Below are 18,248 nucleotides of genomic sequence, written 5' to 3' on the forward strand. Positions count from 1 at the left end.
TTTCCGTTACACTGCGGGTGATAGGCTGTAGTATGTGAAAGCTTAATGCCGCAGATTCTTGAGAGATTTTGAAATATCTCGGATGAAAATTGTGTTCCACGATCAGTAATAAGCTTCCAAGGTACTCCAAATCTTGCTATCCAGTTGTTATAAAAAGCTTTTGATATTGTTTCCGCAGAGATGTTTTCCAGCGGAATAGCTTCCATCCAATTCGTGTATCTATCTATACATGTTAGACAGTAGGTGTTACCATTTGAAGGTGGTAGTGGACCTACAATATCAATATGTATTTCTCGAAATCTTCCTGATGGTTTTTGAAATTCACCCAATACTGATTTTGTATGGCGGGTTATTTTAGACTTTTGGCATGGAATACACGACTTCGCCCATTGCTGGACATCTTTCTTAATATTTGGCCATATAAATTTTGAAGAAATTAATTTTACTGTTGATTTAATTCCCGGATGGGACAATCCGTGAAATTGATGAAATATCTTCATGCGAAAATGTTTTGGTATATAAGGTCTAATATGCTGTGTTGAAGTATCACACCATAAATATTTTCCAGATGGAAGGGGATATTTTTTAAATGACAAACTTGTAGATTTTTGACAGGTTCGAAATTCATCATCTTGTACTTGTTCCTTGGCAATTAGTTCATAATCTATTAAGGCAATTTCCTCAATTCTTGATAAAGTATCCGCTACCACGTTACTTTCTCCTGTAATGTATTTAATTTCTGTTGTGAATTCTGAAATATATTGAAGTTGTCTAATTTGGCGTGAAGAAGCTTTATCGGATTTTTGCAAAAATGCGTAGATTAATGGCTTGTGGTCAGTATACACTGTGAATTTTCTTCCTTCTAGAATATGTGAAATATTTAATGGATAAATAAATTCCGAGAAGTTCCCGATCGTATGCACTGTAATTTTGTTGTGCGTGGTTAAGCTTCTTGGAAAAAAATCCAATTGGTTTCCATCTACCATTTTCAAGTTGTTGTAGAACTGCACCCACTGCTGTATTGGAAGCATCTGTGCACAATGAAAGAGGTCATTCAGGATTTGGGTGAGATAGCACAGCAACATTTGCCAAATCTTTTTTACATTTTTCAAACTGCTCAATGGCTTCCTTGTTCCAAGTTATTTTCCGATTATCTTTTTTCTTTGCTCCTTTTAAGTATTCGTGTAAAATGGCTTGAGTACTAGCGGCGTTCTTCAAAAAACGACGGTAGAAATTAACCATTCCAAGGAAAGTCCGTAGTTGATGAATAGTTTCTGGCAGTTTAATATTGAGAATTGCTTTAACTTTTTCAGGAAGAGGTTTTGATCCTTCACTTGTAATTAAAAATCCTAAAAATTCCAGTTCTTTAACTCCAAAAATAGATTTAGAAATATTAAGTCTCAATCCATATTTTTGCAATCTATCAAAAACTAATTTTAAGTGTTTTACGTGTTCTTCTTCTGTAGTTGACGCAATTAAAACATCGTCTAAATATGGGGAAACAAAATTTTGTCCTCTAAATACCTCATTGATAAATCTTTGAAAGGTGGAAGGAGCATTACGCAAACCAAAACTCATTACATTAAATTCATACAAGCCGAAGGGTGTTATAATAGCAGTTTTTTTCTTATCAGCTTCATTAATCGGAATTTGGAAATATGCTTTATGCAAATCAATTTTAGAAAATATTCGAGTATTCTTTAAAATGTGGTTGAAATCTTCTAATCGAGGTATAGGGTAACGATCTGGTATGGTTTGAGCGTTCAAACGTCGATAATCCCCACATGGTCGGAAGGAACCATCTTTCTTAGGCACCATGTGAAGAGGGCTGGACCATTGTGATTTAGATAATCGAATAATATCATTTTCTAACATGTATTGAAATTCCTGTTTTGCTATATGTAATCGCTTGGAATCCAGTTGTCTAGCTTTGGAATAAGTAGGTTGTCCTTTTGTTGTGATAAAATGCTCAACATCATGTTCAAATTTAGATACTGTTAAATTAGGTTTAGTTAAATTTGGATATTGTTGTAACAAATTAGCATATTTAGAAGTTTTATCCAAAGTACTAATAACATCATCAACAGATATTGTTGTTACGTGGTGTCGAACGGACAGATTAGTTATTCCATCAATAAGTTGTTTGTTATGAATATCTATTAAAAGCTTAAATTTATTCAAAAAGTCAGCTCCTATTATTGCTTTATCAACTTTAGCTAATATAAAAGGAAATTTAAATTCTCTTCTAAGTCCTAAATTTAAGTTCAAAATTTTAATTCCATAAATAGGAATTTCTGTTCCATTCGCCGCATATAGTTTAAAATCATCTGTTGTTTTATTTCGATGAGTCGCAGGAATAAGACTAACATCAGCTCCTGAATCCACTAAGAACCGCAGTCCTGTGTTTTTGTCCTTTACAAATAAACGAAACTTGCGGCTTTCATTAATATCAGCAACAGCGGTAGCCGCTAATCCTGTTGCATCTTGGAGTTTCCCGCCTTTTCGCTCCAAGCACATGGCGAGTAACATTTTTCAGGTCGGCAACGATTGCCAAATTTAAAATGATAAAAACAATATTTACCTTTCTGGTTAAATCGCTTAGTTGAACGACTGCGGCTTCGAGATATATTCCGGCGATGATTTATAAATTTGGATCTAGAACGGTCATTTATTTGCAGTGAATCAATTTTTTGTTCTAAAGCAGCTATTCTTGCAAATAAAGCATCAGTATAGTTAACATTTGGCGAAACAGCACAAACTTCCTTTTCCGATTTCATCTCATGAATTTTATCAGCCATCGTAGCCAGTTTGTCTAAACCTTCTTCACTTACAAGAAGAATATTTCGAATAAAATCAGGCATTTTATCCAGCCATAAAGATTTCAACACTTTTTCTGAAAAATCGTCCGCTCCTAAATTTTTCATCTTCTGCAAAAGCTGACTTGGCTTGTTATCGCCAAGGTCTATTCCAGTAACTATGCGCTGAATTCTCTTGTTTTCACTTTCTTTGAACATACAGTGAAAGTCAAAAGAAAGTAAACACCAACTTTTCATGTATAAAATGCTTTATTTCAAATGCATTATTGACTTATAATGTAAAACAAATACTTAAAATTAAATGTTCATTTAATTAGAATTTAACAGCTTATAAATGTTAAGCTAAAACAAAATACAAAAAGAAATAGCTCAATTTAAACAAATGTCTAGCCAACTTTCTGAGTCAAAAAAAAGTAAACAGATAACTCTGATAGCAAAATAGAATGAAAAAAATTAGCAATTAATACTTTGTTTGCTTTCCTTTAGATTTTATTACAGCTTTTAACCTTCTAGGCATAGATGCTACCAATTTTTTCGTCAGTTCGATCGGGATTTTCTGCCATTCTTCCAAGATAGTTTTTTTCAATTCTTCTTTATTTGAAACCGTTCTTTGGCGTACTTTTTTATCTAAATATGCCCATAAATGTTCAATGGGGTTGAGGTCTGGAGACTGCGGAGGATGGTCTAAAGTCTTGGGTGTCCGATATAGTAACCATTCTTTTACAATTTTAGATGTGTGTTTTGGATCGTTGTCATGCTGGAAGATCCAAGTTCGTGACAGTCCTAATTTCTCAACACTGGGGCCAACATTTTCTTTTAAAATATTTAAGTAGCCTATTTTATCCATCGTAGATTCGATAAATACCAAATTTCCGACCCCTGCTGCCGCCATACATCCCCAGACCATAATAGAGCCACCCCCATGTTTAATTGTTTTAACTGTACATTTATCATCAAATTCTTCGTTCTTCGATCGCCATATTTTCGACTGCTTTTTAGGGGCCAAAATTTCAAATTTTTTTTCATCACTAAATAAAATATTATTCCAAAAATTTAAATCATTTTTTTCGTACTTCCTAGCAAAATTCAGGCGCTTATTTTGATTTGTTTTCGATATGAATGGCTTTTTACGCGGTATCCTACCATGTAACCCATGATCATTAAGAGTTCTTCTTATAGTACTTGCGCTTACTGATTTTCCTGATGTCTGAGATACATTTTGCGCTATCTTTACAGCACTTTCAGCTGGATTTTGTTTTATCTCTCGTACTACAGTTCTAACTTCTGCATCAGTAAGTCTTCTTGGTCTTCCTGTTCTTTCAAAATCCTTAATCTGCTTATACTTCGTATATTTGTCAATGATTTTTTTGACCGTGCAATGATTCCTTTGGACAATTTGTCCTATTTCACGTAATGATTTTCCGTTTTTCTTCAAATTTATTATTATTTTTCTCGTTTCTAGTGATGTTTGTTTCCCCATATCCAGTTTTCTAAAAATGTTCCAGAAAATTTCAGAAATTAACAGAAGAGCGAAATGTACATCAAGAATTCACTTTTGTTTAAGATTCTGTGAAAAAAAAGTGGTGGCACTTACAAAATTGATAACGTTATAGTGAAAGACTTGTCAGTGTTTACTTTTTTTTGACGCTCAAAAATGGGTGTATTTTTTGATTAAGCGGCTTATTTCTTCTTGTAATTACAATTTGTTTAATATTTATAACGATTTAAATATTTTAATATTAATTATTTAACTATGCAATATTAATTTATGTTACAAGTCAATAATATATTTGCTATATATTGTTTCACACATGAAAAATTAGTGTTTACTTTTTTTTGACTCGCACTGTATTTTAAAGTCTTTCTTTCGCCAGGGCATATTTATTAGGCTTAGTGTCCTTAATAATATCCCATATATGCTCAACATATTTCGGTTCAAGCTGGGAAACCAAATAGTTGAATTTAGTTTCTTCAGTAAAAATTTTATTTATTTCAAACTGAGCTTCAACTTGATAAAACCAAATGTCTGGTTTTTCACACCAAAATGGTGGAATTTTTATGCTTACTTTATTTGCTTCGGCATCCATAACAGTAGTTGTTTCAGTCGTAGAATGTTTGCTATCCGTTGTCATCGTAAAACCAGGGTCACCAATTGTTGTGTTCGTGCATCAACAAAAATAAAATGCAGACAAACGTACTATAAAACTAAATATTACATATAGATAATATTATCAAATTTACATCAACTTATTTTCATTCAACATTCTAGCATCGTTTTTAAAACAACAAGTTCCAAAAATCTCACTGTTGCCAATCTGAATTTTACAACTATTTACAAAATAAAATTTATAATTATTAAAATAATCGTTAGCTACTTTTAAATAAGATATTTACGATTTATGCCGCAACAACTCCAATCTACGCCGGAGACTCCAATCGCATCTCTAGATGTTTCGCTACTTTCTCCCATAGCGGTATAAGCAAATATGTTAACGTTTACGTTGTTACGACGTTTCGTACCTTTTCTTTTGTACACCCCTTGTAGAAGACAATGAAACTAAAGGCAGCAGTGGTATCGAGATGATAAATTAACAAGAAAAGGGTCCATTCTGGAAATAAATTCCAGTAGGAAGAGAGAATTATGGATTTAGGGATCTACCATTCAATCTCGAATATATCTGAACGACGGAATGCTATTCTTTTAAGGAGGTACTAAAAGAAATAAAACCTCCATTACTTTGCATTCTAATTTTGAAATTCCCAAAATTAGACGCATGTGGACAGAAGATTTTAGCACCTTTATTTTATAAGTTAAACTACAATAGATTAATCGACTACAATGTCAATTGGTCCAGAAGTCTCTTTTTGATGCATGAATTTAAATTCATGCCCTATAACCTTTGAATATATTTTATATGATCTTTATCTTTGAAAAGAGAGAGTGAGGGAGCATTTTTGCTTTCACCTCATTTTATATTTTGAAGCAAATGAACATATTCTCTAAAATTGACCTTTTTTCCTAATAATGTAATAAATTTTTCAGCTTTCTTAAATTTCAACATGAATTAGTACCGTGAAGTAGATATTTTACAATATTTCTCGAACATGGAAGCTATTAGGGAATAGACGATCATTGATGAATCACAAACTTTCATATGAAATAAAAATTCATACAGTAGTTGTGGTTGAGGAACACTGTCAAAGCTTTTATCGATAGAAAATACACAATGAAGTAGTGATTTTGAGTTTCCTCTCATAAACAGAGAGTGGCGATGAGTGCAGGTATACAATGATTACATATTTATGGTTCATAAGTTTTCATATAAAATAAGAATTGGAGAAATCGGACCAGTGGTTAAGCTGGGGGATTGATTATTTCTAAATCTATATATTTAAAACATTTCTATTAATTAATTTAAATATATAGATTTAGCCTTTTGCATTTCATAAAATGGTATTTTGTTTAGATTCAAGTTAAAAGTATTTGCAGCAATTAATTTGTTACACGATATCATGTTTTAATTTGATTAAACATGTATTTTACAATTAGCTTAGTAGTGTGTAATTTCAGTTAAATCATACCAATTTCTGTTGCTGTGCATGTACAGTAATAAAGCACATTCATTCTGCTGCACAATCTGTGAAGGGAAGATGTTGGAATTATACAACTAGTGATGCTACGAGCGATATTTTTAATCGATTTTCCACCACAGAAAATTTTCTCGAACCTAGAATATAATAATTATAATGAAAGATTATAAATCATAAATAAAAATGCACTTAATTTTTTTTTCTTGAACAAACACGAAAATAACAAATACATTTATTTTACTTTATGCTTCGATGAGTTTTTTATTGTTAATAAAAAAAGAATCAAGATTACACGAAATGTAATTTAGATGTTTTTTACAACTCGGTTATTAAATAAAATTAATTAATTTCTTGATCAAAATAAGCTTACACTAAAAACCACATTACTAGTTCTATTTAAGATATATTTCGTAATCAGAACGAATGCCATTTTAAGCAAATATGTCTCAGTTACTATGCGCTAAACATATAAGTAATAACTCAAAGAAGAGGGGAGAAATTATGACCAGATAGTTTTTGATTCTGCAAATACCAATCCAGAAAAAAAAAGGGAAAAACAATTAATGCATTCCTGAGCTATTTTAAAAGAAAAAATGACTATGCACAAAAATTATCATGCATGCATGCATTTATCATTGATATGCCACTGATTTATAAACACATTAAACACCTTATTTTTTAACGAAATTAAGTGTTATATGATCTAAGAATGATTGGCACAACGGCTGTGGAAATACAAACACATACACAAATGAACACAAAAAGTGTTTTTAAATAGCTTTTTTTTTTAATACAGTAAGGGACCAACGATACAATTATGACTTTATGTCATTTGAAAGTTCAAGGCATATTTATGAGAAAAATGCAAGCCATCGCAGAAGTATATGTCGTTTAGTACTTCATCTCGTATTACCACTAAAAAAAGTTTATCAGACTTTTTGTCCTATTTAAATGGAATTCTGCTACATTCACATTTTCTCTTTTCTTTCCTGTATACTTTTTGGTTCTGAAGCATTTAAAATGGGAGGAGGAAAAAAACAGTACAGTACTCGACAATACAATTATGTGCTAACATTGAAAAAAATCCAATAATAAAGTATCTGCTATTTAAACTTAGCTAACATCGACTGAGAAGTAAATATGTCATTCTCACATGCAGAATAATTATTTTGTTAAATGGTGGAATGGTAAAACAGGTTTTGGTTCTTTCAAGAGAACTTGATCCACATCTGGAACATTTCTAAGCAGCTAACCATATCACAGCCTGAAAATTAATCAAAAACCATTAATGAAGTAGCACTTAGTAAGGAGACAGCTAAATTTAAATTTACAGTAGTCTCTTACAAGTTGCCAAGTGCCATATATCAATTCAGTGACTGAATTAGATTCAAAATTAATATAAAGGGAAGGGGGACAATGTTTTATTTACTCACTGACGATTGTTTATCAATTGCAAGAAATTCAATAGAAATGCAAAAATTATGACACCTATGTTATTTCTCATTATTGCTAAAAAAATAAAAGTACTGTTAACTGAATATATACATATTGTTATTCTTTATATCAAACAAATATAGTAAGATGATTACATATATTTAATTTGCTATACCTAAGAATAACAAGATATAGAAAAATATCTTTGTCTACTAGTAAATACTTGGATTTTGTATAAACAAATATTAATTCTTAATGCATTCTTTTTTTTAGAGTAATTTTTGTAATTACTTATCATAATCAGTTATTGTGTAGTGACATCAAAGAAGTGAAAACATTTATTATAAATTTTTATAGGTTAAAAAACAATAAAACAAAACTGAACCATATGAATAAAACTTTGCAATGCATAAAATTTCAATCTCAAAAAGTCAAATATACTAAAAATTATTAATAATTCTCATAATTAACTAACAATATTAAAATATGTGTACTGTTTCTATAACAAGATTTAATTTTATATATAAATTTTTATGGATCTGAATTTTGATCAGGATAAAAGTTGTTTGAATATTAAAATATTATGACAATTTTTATTTTACTACCAAAAGCACTAAAAATCACATATTCACTTTAATAGTAATAGACAGAAATGTAGCCAAGTATGAAGAAATATAATTGCAACTCAGTATGAAAATAAAACAAATTAAAATATAAAAAAATATATTTACTATTCTAAGTATTTACAACACAAAACATTTGCTATAATGTTTTAAGAAATTCATTGTACATATCAATTGAAGTTCGGGCACATTTTTCACAGAACTCACAGTCAGACAAAAGAACTAGATCCCTAAGTGAAACATATAAAGGTTGAGTTGGATCATACTGTGCTCGATTGAGATGAACAAGATACAAATGTCTCTGCTTTGTAATGAAAGCTCGTCTAGTGAATATTTCTGGAAATTTAATAATAGTCTCATGAGGTATACCCATAAGATTGTGAACTACATCAAATCTTTCCTTCACTTGTGATCGTCCTGTAAAATAAAAACAAATAAAATAAGGAAATACAAAATAGAAGATGCAAATAATATATTTGAAATAAAAAAAAGAAGGTGTATCATGTTCATGGCTTTCCACTGCTTCAAAGTGCTGTTATTGAATGCAAACTCACGACGACAGTATATACAACTATGTCAATAGTTTTAATTCTAATAAGAAAAATGCTACTCCTTTACAATGTTTTTGAATTGAGGAGAAATAAAATAAGTCAAACTTTTAAAGGGAATAATAGTAATGCTTAAGAACAGCAATGCCTATGGCAATGTGTTTCCTGAGGAGGGAAAATACTGATCAATAGAACCTTACTTCATGAGCATGATTCATTATTGAATTTTACTCATAATGCAAACACTCATTATGTGAAATAATGCTTTTCATAGGAATCAATATAAAATAAACCAATGCCTTCCTTTCTGAAAATATTAACAATAATACTCAAACAAATTTATAACAATGCAATCTGTTATTTATAATACTTTCTTTACAAGAAAATTATCTAAGAAAATTTGTATTTTGCTTTGCTTCACAACTTGTCAAAAATAAAACACAGCATTATCTTTAAATAAATTTGCAGAACACATAGTTGTTGCCTGTTTAGAGTGATGCTTCTTAATATACAATACAATATTTTACTATGCTTTCAGCATCTCTGTTATTTCATTGGAAATTTGTGGTTCTTGCTGAGACTGTTATTTCTTCCTCTCTTGACCAAATCTCTTCTATAGGTTTTTGCAGTGACACTGAATGCAACTTTATCGATAGCTCTACTTTTTTCTTCCACCTGTTCATTGATGTCAATCCTACCCACCTCTAACTATATAATCTTGACCAGAAACAATCTTCTCAGTTAAATTTTGTACTAGCTAAAATCCCTCAGAATCATGTTCAATGATTTTATCAGAGCTTCTTCATATAGATAAAAGTACTCTCTTTAAGCAAATACATAACACAGATTGATATCTGAGATACAGGGCAATCCAACATGTGATGTCTCAATCGTTCAGTAAAATAACCCTCACTAACAAAATAAATATTCTGCTCACTAAGCAAGGTAAGACAGTATATGGAATTCAATGGTAATTAAGTTTCTTTCTATAAATATACTTTGTAAATAAACCTCTCTTTCGTTTATTTGTTTTATAGTATGTGTTTTGAATAATATAAAAAATACAAGCACACTTCATACTCAAATGCTGGTGCTGAACTACATCCTTAGACATCAACGACATTCAAAATAATGGTGAAAGGCAAGATTAAATCTTGAAAGAGAAACGAAAAATAGTACGACGTATTTCTTGATTTGTTAGTCTGTTGTCAGTATTGAATAATGAAGATTTAAATGATAATAAGATACAATATTAATTTCCAAAATGATTCCTTTAACAAATTAAAAATTAATATAAAAAAGGACCATTTATTTTAAGTACATCAGTATGGTTTACATTAATTTCAAAAATTAATAGCATCAACAAACTGTTGCAATCAAAAACTATTGTTTGGCTTGTCTTTTAGTTTAGTAAATACAACTAAATATGAATTCCAAATCCTATGATCAAAGTTTGAATTACTTTCAGACAGCAAAAAAAGATAGCAAAAAAACTTAAACATTTCAGACTTCCTTGAGAATAGAATTTGAAGGAGAAAATGATTGTATGTATTATAACAGCTATAACAAAATTCAACTTGACTAACGTAATTTGGATTTGCTGTTTTATCATTTGATGAAAAATATGTTTTTAAAATTTTTTGTAAATATCTGTAATTGAAATTTAAAAAAAAATTATATTACAAACAGCAGAAAAAATGCTGTGATTAATATTGTAATAGTGCAAACAGAAGAAAAGAATTACCAATAAAAAAAACATACAACAGAAACCTTATCAAAGATTTCTGTTTAACACTGCAGTAAAGATGTAAAAGAAGTCTAATGTAAAAAATACATTTTTTAAGAGGACTAATGGGGGACCAAATCAATTTAAATAACATATAAGAAATTTTACTACCCATATAAAGTAATATATAACTTTTTGCAAATGTCCAAACATCATTTAAATCATTATTTATATTACCTGTTACCCAGTCAACACAGAACATTTTTTTTTCAATAAATTTAAAATTAATTAATTATTGCTGATCAAGCACAATTGAAGATTATTAAATACCTTGACAATATTAAGCACTGAAAAGAAAATTACAAAAAATTGCAATTTTTCAAATATGATAAATATATTAGCCAGTAAGAAATCACATAAATAAATACACTTTTAATCTAATTTTTTAAATGTTTATTTTAAATACTTTCAATTTTGTCTTTAAAAATGTGTTAGATTTAGGTTTATTTAGATTGGTCTTTAGAAAATAAGTGTGGTTTATATTTATTTAGATTAATTTTGTCTTTAAAAAATATGTAAAATATATCCAACATTTTTTGTTTGTTTGTTTCCATGTCCCTTCACAAGGAAGTTTGGTTCAAACAAGATCAACAGTTAAATATAATAATGCTTTTAATCTGGAAAAGCAATAATTTATTGCTAAAAAATCTTTCCAGGTTAAAGAAAAATTAAATAAACCTCCTGCAAATGCAACTTTATTATTATCAATTAACATTGTTTTTAGTATTAAAATTTAATTTAAATATAAAATGATGACAGAAAGAAAGGTATTTTGTTAGTTCCAATTTGCTAAATTTATCTAGTGTTTTTAGCAACAGCAATATAGAATTATTTTGCAGTTATTGTATCATTTTAAACTTTTTTTACCATAGAATAATTAAAAGAATGTTAAAAAACAGTTGCTTTGAAATTTTCATTAGCAATCAATAAAGGCATTTAATTATCTTATAAATCTCATAAATAAATTGAAATCAATGCAAATAAAAAAAAAACATTAGCTAAGATGGAAAATAAGCTGTATAGATTATTTATAAATAAATAATAAATTATTATTATGAAATTATAAATTATATCAAAGTATTTTCATACCTAACATCCATACTTTAGGCTTCATTAAGAGCAGCTTTTTCATTTCTTCACTTGTAAAGCCCAGTTCTTCTTTCATTGAAAATAATTTTTCCTGTGAATGCATTGAAATACAAAGTGAATTAAGACCTTAAGGAGTAAAAAATTTCCTTCAAGATCAATTTAAATTACACAAATCAAATTTCACATCATAGTACAATATAGATTTTTTTTATATTATGTAATCATCAGGCAAAACATCTATAAACATAATTAATATTCACCAAGTTATCATATATGGGAGATATTTGATAGATTCTGATTATAGATATGTGATATTAGGGACCTAAAACAGAAGATGCAACATCAATTTATTACAGTCTTTTAATGTTCAGAGATCATGAGATTTTAAACAAGAAGTAACATCTGGACTAAATTAAGGAAACAGCAATCTTTGTCTCAAACAGTACAGATCCTTAAAGACAGAGTAAGATTTTTCAGAAAGCATTGAGAAATTTATTATTATTTCTCAAATTAAAAAGTCATCTGCAGATGCTTAATAATTAAGAATAGTAAAAACTAAGTATCTTAAATTCCCCACCTTCTGTTTGGCATACAGTGTCTAGATATGAAGATGCAACAGAAAATCATGAGCAGATAAAATTCTTATACTTGTAATGAAATATGTGAAGAATAAAACACATTAATTACAATATTGTTTTTATAAAAACTAACAAGGTGCATAAAAATACCAAAATGTATCAAGGTAAATAGCTCCAATACGTTAAAAATTAGCATGCCTTATTCTTTACTGATAACCTAGGCTAAGAATCCTTGGTGTAACACTTATGGCTGTTGCACATATATAATTTGTGTCATATGAACCACTAGCTATAGAAAATGGCAGAAAAGAGATTAGTGGCATTTCCTTGAAAAAAATTATTTCTCCCTAAAAATTTAATTATAGAAAAAATATTTTTTCATGCAATAAAAAGTCATTGGACCAGCAATTAGCCACACATTTTATTCTCTAAATTATAAGTTTCAAACAGAAACATGTTATTTAAAAATATTAAGGAAACTCATTTTTCAGAGTATATAACTTACCCTAAATTTATCTATACTGTAAGTCACTAATTTTGGGCACTTAGTAATAAGATGACGCACTTCATTTCCTGTTAGAGAAAATTGTTTTTGGAAAAATCCCAAGCGGAAGTCAACTTGTTTTGTATCAAGACTCAAAAAATATGGATTGCTTGTTATAATCCACGCAATGGCATCAGAAGTGAATTTTTTACTTTTCAGATAATTTATCCTTACTTCTAAATCCTCAATTCTTTCCTTAAATATGAATGGATTTTTGGTGAAGAATCTTCCCATGTCATCAGCACTAACCCCATTATCATACAGAAATTGTATATGATTTTTCACATTTTTTTCAAAATCTAGATTTAAAACAAATTTAGCTCGGTCTGGTCTTTTCTCAATTTCAGACAAATCAACTCCAAGGTGAATTAACTTTTGAAGTGATTCTGAGTGATTTGCATAAGCTGCTAAATTGAAAGTGATAGGAAGTGGAGGTCCTAAGCTATCAACAAACTCTCCAATTTCAGATGGCATATTTTTAGTTTCTTCCATTTCAAGTTCTGCAAATGGTTTGGCAAAAACAGGTGGTTGTAATCCAACTCCCTCATCTGATAAGTCAGATATTTTTTGAGATTCATGTTTGGAATTAATAATTATGTCCAGCTTTGATGCATCATTCAGCCTGTAAAATACCAAAACCAATAATGTATAAAGATGAACAAAAATTTCAAAAAGTATCTAAATTCTATATTAATTATTAAAAAATTAAAGACTCTAATCATTTACTGTATAGAAATTACATCTTTGATTGAAATCTCATTTTAGTAGATAATTTCTCAAAAATACATACAGAAAATCATTGTACAAGAAAAAAAAAATCATTGGAGATTCAGATGAAAGAAATATGCAAATCAAATTTAAAAATACAAAATTAAAACTAGGCACAACAAATGATAAAAAAAAAAAACCTATTGAAATAGAATTTTCTTAAAATGCCAAATAGTTTTCAAAAGTTTTAATGGTGCTATTTGTGTTCATAAAATTGTGATCACAAATTTTCAATTTTCTGAGAAGCACAGTAGATAAATATACTGTAATTAAAAAAAAAAAAATATTATCTTACTATAATTACCAAAAATGCAACAGATTTATTTCACAAGATATTCTTTAAAAATTATTAATTGAAAGACAATCAATAACATAAAACAATTCTAAATTTTACATCAAGAAATCAGAATATATATATATTGTTACAAATTTTTTCTCTACAACAAATATCGCAAATTAATCTTAATGACGCAGCTCATTTAATTGCTGTAGTTCAGCAGCTTTCTTGCTGTCTCATCCTCTAATTTCTCTTATTTGTCGGCGACTCCGACTCCTCTCACACACACACAACGTTTGACGATCCACACAACTTCTTCCGATACACACGACTCGACGACGTAGCTTGATGGTTGGGTTGACGGGGCGCCTAGCCCCGGCAGGGGCTTATCCCCGGTAAGGTCGACGACGTAGCTTCTGAGTGTCCGTCTTTTATAGTTCCGGGAGGCGGGGCTAGAATCGTCTGACCAATCAGGGCGTACCTGGGTGTATCTCTGTTATTACTGGATGGATCATGAAACTTCTCGAACTTTCTGGTATTATCCATTTAGTCGCCAAACTCGCCAAATTCATCGCCAAGTCGCCAAATGCTCGCCAAGTTTGTCGCCAAGCTCTGAGGTCATTGACGCGGCACCCGCTCAGCATGCACAGGACAGATCTTACAATGGTCTTTCTCACGATGACACTATTCGTACCGGGTTGCAAAATTACAGATTTGTAACATTGCTCCCCTCTTTAAAGACTGACGTCCCGGCAGTCCCACTTAAATCCAACAGCTGGCGTAGGCTTGCAAACGATGTGATGATGGTGATGCGTTAGGCGACTTTCGCACTTTCGAAGATGACATCATTCTCTAATTTGGCGGCGATAAAAGATCCATCCGAACCTTCTCAATGCTTTTGACTCGGACCTCTTCGTCGTTTCGGATTGTACACCCAGACTTGATTCCGCTCCTTAAAATGCAAGGTGTCCCATGGAGCCACTTTTTGTATTGTAACAGGACTCTCCGAAACAAATTCTAGCGTGGGTGGTAATTTGGTCACTTTGAATTTCCTCCATCGAGCCATGCGAATATCAGGATGGTCCAAAGGTGCCCTCCGATGTCTGCCTGATAGCCAGGGATTCACCTTTGTCGCCAGATCTTCCACGGGAATATTTCCACTAATCGCCAGATCTTCCATGGGCATATTTCCACTTATTTCCAGTTCATTCTCGACACTCGAGAATTGTCCACAGCTCTCAACACAGGATCTTTTGAATAGGACATCTGCCTTTGCGGGAAGGGTTCCTCGGCGATGGCATAAGTTTTCCAAATGCACAGAAGATTCCTCGGTTCCTACTCGTATCAGACTCCTATTCAAGTCCACAGCGTAGCCGAATTCGTGAACGAAATTGAGGCCAAGACTGCAGGGATCAGCGATACCAGACACGTAATCTTCATCCATATCACTCTGCAAGGAGCTACTAAGAGGCTTGCAAAGAGGTTTCCCAGTCAATCTTCGGGATGAATCCAGTCCAAACAGGGTCTCTTTAACTTCTGCATCCACAGGCATTGAGCACGGGTCGCCACCAACAGACCCGTCCAAAGAGCGTTCATCTTCTCCATCCCCAAGTGTTTGCTCCTTCGATTCCACTTCAGGGGACTCATTCGGAGAAGCCTGTTTCAGCCCTGCAGATATTTGACAGTCTCCCTGTTCGTGCATCTCCTCATTGAACTTCGGTTCACCCGCCGGATGGCTAAGCTCCATTTCGGTGACACTGGTCTCCATTCGATCTTCAGTCTTTTCTTCCACTTGGCTCTCGCTGTTTCCTTCAATTTATTCTGTGATATCATGGACGTCTTCGGTTTTGTTACTTTTATTTTCTAAAATTTCTATCTTGAATTCATTCATCAATTCCTCTTGTCCTTTCTTTATCTCTGCCATCATGGCAAATAACAATGCGAATTTTTCATCCATTTTTCTGGTTCAATGCATACACAGGAAAGTCCAACTAACCCCACTTCTGACACCAAATGTTACAAATTTTTTCTCTGCAACAAATATCGCAAATTAATCTTAATGACGCAGCTCATTTAATTGCTGTAGTTCAGCAGCTTTCTTGCTGTCTCATCCTCTAATTTCTCTTATTTGTTCTTTCGGATAACTCAAAAGAAGCGAGATAAATCATATATGTGATACCTTTGGCACCTGAAGAAAGCACTGGGCAGAATATTTTACCTTAAAAAAAACATCATACAGCTTCACTAGTAGCGAAAGCCAGAACCTGCTACTAGCTTCATCAACACATTGAACAAAAGGATTCTGAGAATTACAGAAACTGTACTAAATAATAATAAATGTCCATTCCTTAGTAGCAAAGCTACTAGAAATAGATATTTTTCAAAGGAAATTTTAAATAATTATTGCATTTTCTTCATTTAATTAATCGCTCATCATGAGAGGAAACATATTAGCCATTTCATAAAGAAATAATAAATTATGAAGCGAACCATTCATTCAAGAAAAGAAATTTAAAAAGTGTAAAGAATTCCACTGCAGAATAGAAAAAAAAAAAAATTCTTTATAGAATTAACAGATTACAAAAGAAACTTTATATTATTAATGTATATGATTTCAAAAAGCTTGTGCAGATGTTTTAAATTAAATAATAAATACACTTATTAAGAATTGTCAAAGAAAAAAATTAATATGTTTTTTCTATTATTTCCATAGGATAATTTCAATCACACAAAATTAGATAGAGATTTTAATTAAATTCTTTATATTAAAATGTAATGATTTTTTACTTTAAGTTCTGATTTAATTCTTAAAAAATTGTTTTTCACTAACATTAAATAATTCAAAGAATAAATATTATCTGTTCATAATTCATACTAAAAATAACACTAGAATATTTTAATAGCAATAAAAATCTTTAAATTATCATACACAATTAAATTAAATTCTTTAATCAATATTTATTTGTCAGGTTATCATATTAGTGACAAACTCAGAAATACATTAAACTAGGATTCAACCCAGTTCATGATACAATGCCACCACTTTATTAAAATAAATTATCTGTAAAGGAATATTATAAGCATAATTTTTATAGTAGAAAAGTATTTATTCACATATTTGATGTTATATATTCCATAGAATGAAGAGACAAAAGTAAAAGTGACGAAAGAATTATGCTTCATGACAAAAACTAAATATAAGAACAGAAAAAAAAATTTAAAATCATAAAAATATTAAAATTTTTAGAGTTTCATTTTTCAAATGTGACAAAAATAATTACATAAATATATTAAAATTCTTCTTATTTTGATGTTTTTTTTATTTTTGAGGAATTTTATTATAATATTCTCTAACAAAGCTTTAATGGTTTGAAAAAGCATATATAAGTAAAACAGTTCTATTGCATTCCTATAATGATAAATGTTTCTTGAACATTAAATTCTTAAACATTTCTATCCTTTCATTTTGCATCTTGCATCATTAAGTCACATATTTTAATACCAGCAAATAGAATAGAAACAACAAAATAATTAAAATTATATACCTCCAACAACAAACAAAAACATTAAATCATCACTGCTTCATTAGGAAAAAGAAAAAAAATTCTAAAAATTTTAAAATTAAATAAATTGTAAAACAAGCTAAAATTTAATAATCCGTACCTGCTAATAGTTGTTGATAAGAACCGCCAGTTCGAACATTGTTTCATCAATATTCTGAACATGATTCTAAACTGTAAAATTAATGAATACAACTATTAAATAATTGAATAATTAAATCATAAAGTTTAAAAACTTGAAAAAAAATCCTAAAAGCTTTAAAAAGAAAGTAACTTTTAGTTATGATTTTTTTTTTTTTTTTTTCAGTTTTCAACTTTGATAATTAAAATAAATTATATTTTTTAAAATTTAAACTGAAATGCGGTTTTTATTTCATTCTAGAAAAATCCCCGAAACGGTCATTTCTTGAAATATTAAAATGGATTTTGCTTAAAAAAAAACAAAATATAGAAAAACACATTCAAAAAACAGCAGACCAAATTTGAAGAATTATTTTACTGATTTATGCTGCACGAAAATTTAAATTTTGCCAGAGATTATTTGATTAAAAAATAATAACATTTTACAATGAGAATCGGCAATTTTATAACTACATGATTTTAACGCAACGCATGGTTCACACTTCCTAAATAT

General features: G+C 30.2%; 1 protein-coding gene across 5 annotated transcripts; it reads right to left on the reverse strand.

The window, feature by feature from the left end:
- Positions 1–8,547: 8,547 nt before the first annotated feature.
- LOC129966996 (transcription termination factor 3, mitochondrial-like) lies at positions 8,548–18,241 on the reverse strand. 5 transcript variants are annotated; one of them, XM_056081625.1, is made up of 5 exons: positions 18,209–18,241; positions 17,718–17,788; positions 12,971–13,631; positions 11,888–11,978; positions 8,548–8,881 (listed from the first exon to the last, which is right to left on the reverse strand). In XM_056081625.1, the coding sequence occupies exons 2-5, from the start codon at positions 17,777–17,779 to the stop codon at positions 8,604–8,606; spliced, it is 1,092 nt and encodes a 363-aa protein (XP_055937600.1). In that variant the 5' UTR covers positions 17,780–17,788; positions 18,209–18,241; the 3' UTR covers positions 8,548–8,603. The 5 variants fall into 5 exon arrangements, with proteins under 5 accessions (XP_055937600.1, XP_055937599.1, XP_055937598.1 ...); XM_056081624.1 differs by having other exon boundaries at positions 18,175–18,235; XM_056081623.1 differs by having other exon boundaries at positions 18,114–18,231.
- Positions 18,242–18,248: the final 7 nt, after the last annotated feature.

Source organism: Argiope bruennichi, chromosome 4, assembly GCF_947563725.1.
Source record: "Argiope bruennichi chromosome 4, qqArgBrue1.1, whole genome shotgun sequence".
Lineage (NCBI taxonomy): Eukaryota > Metazoa > Arthropoda > Arachnida > Araneae > Araneidae > Argiope > Argiope bruennichi.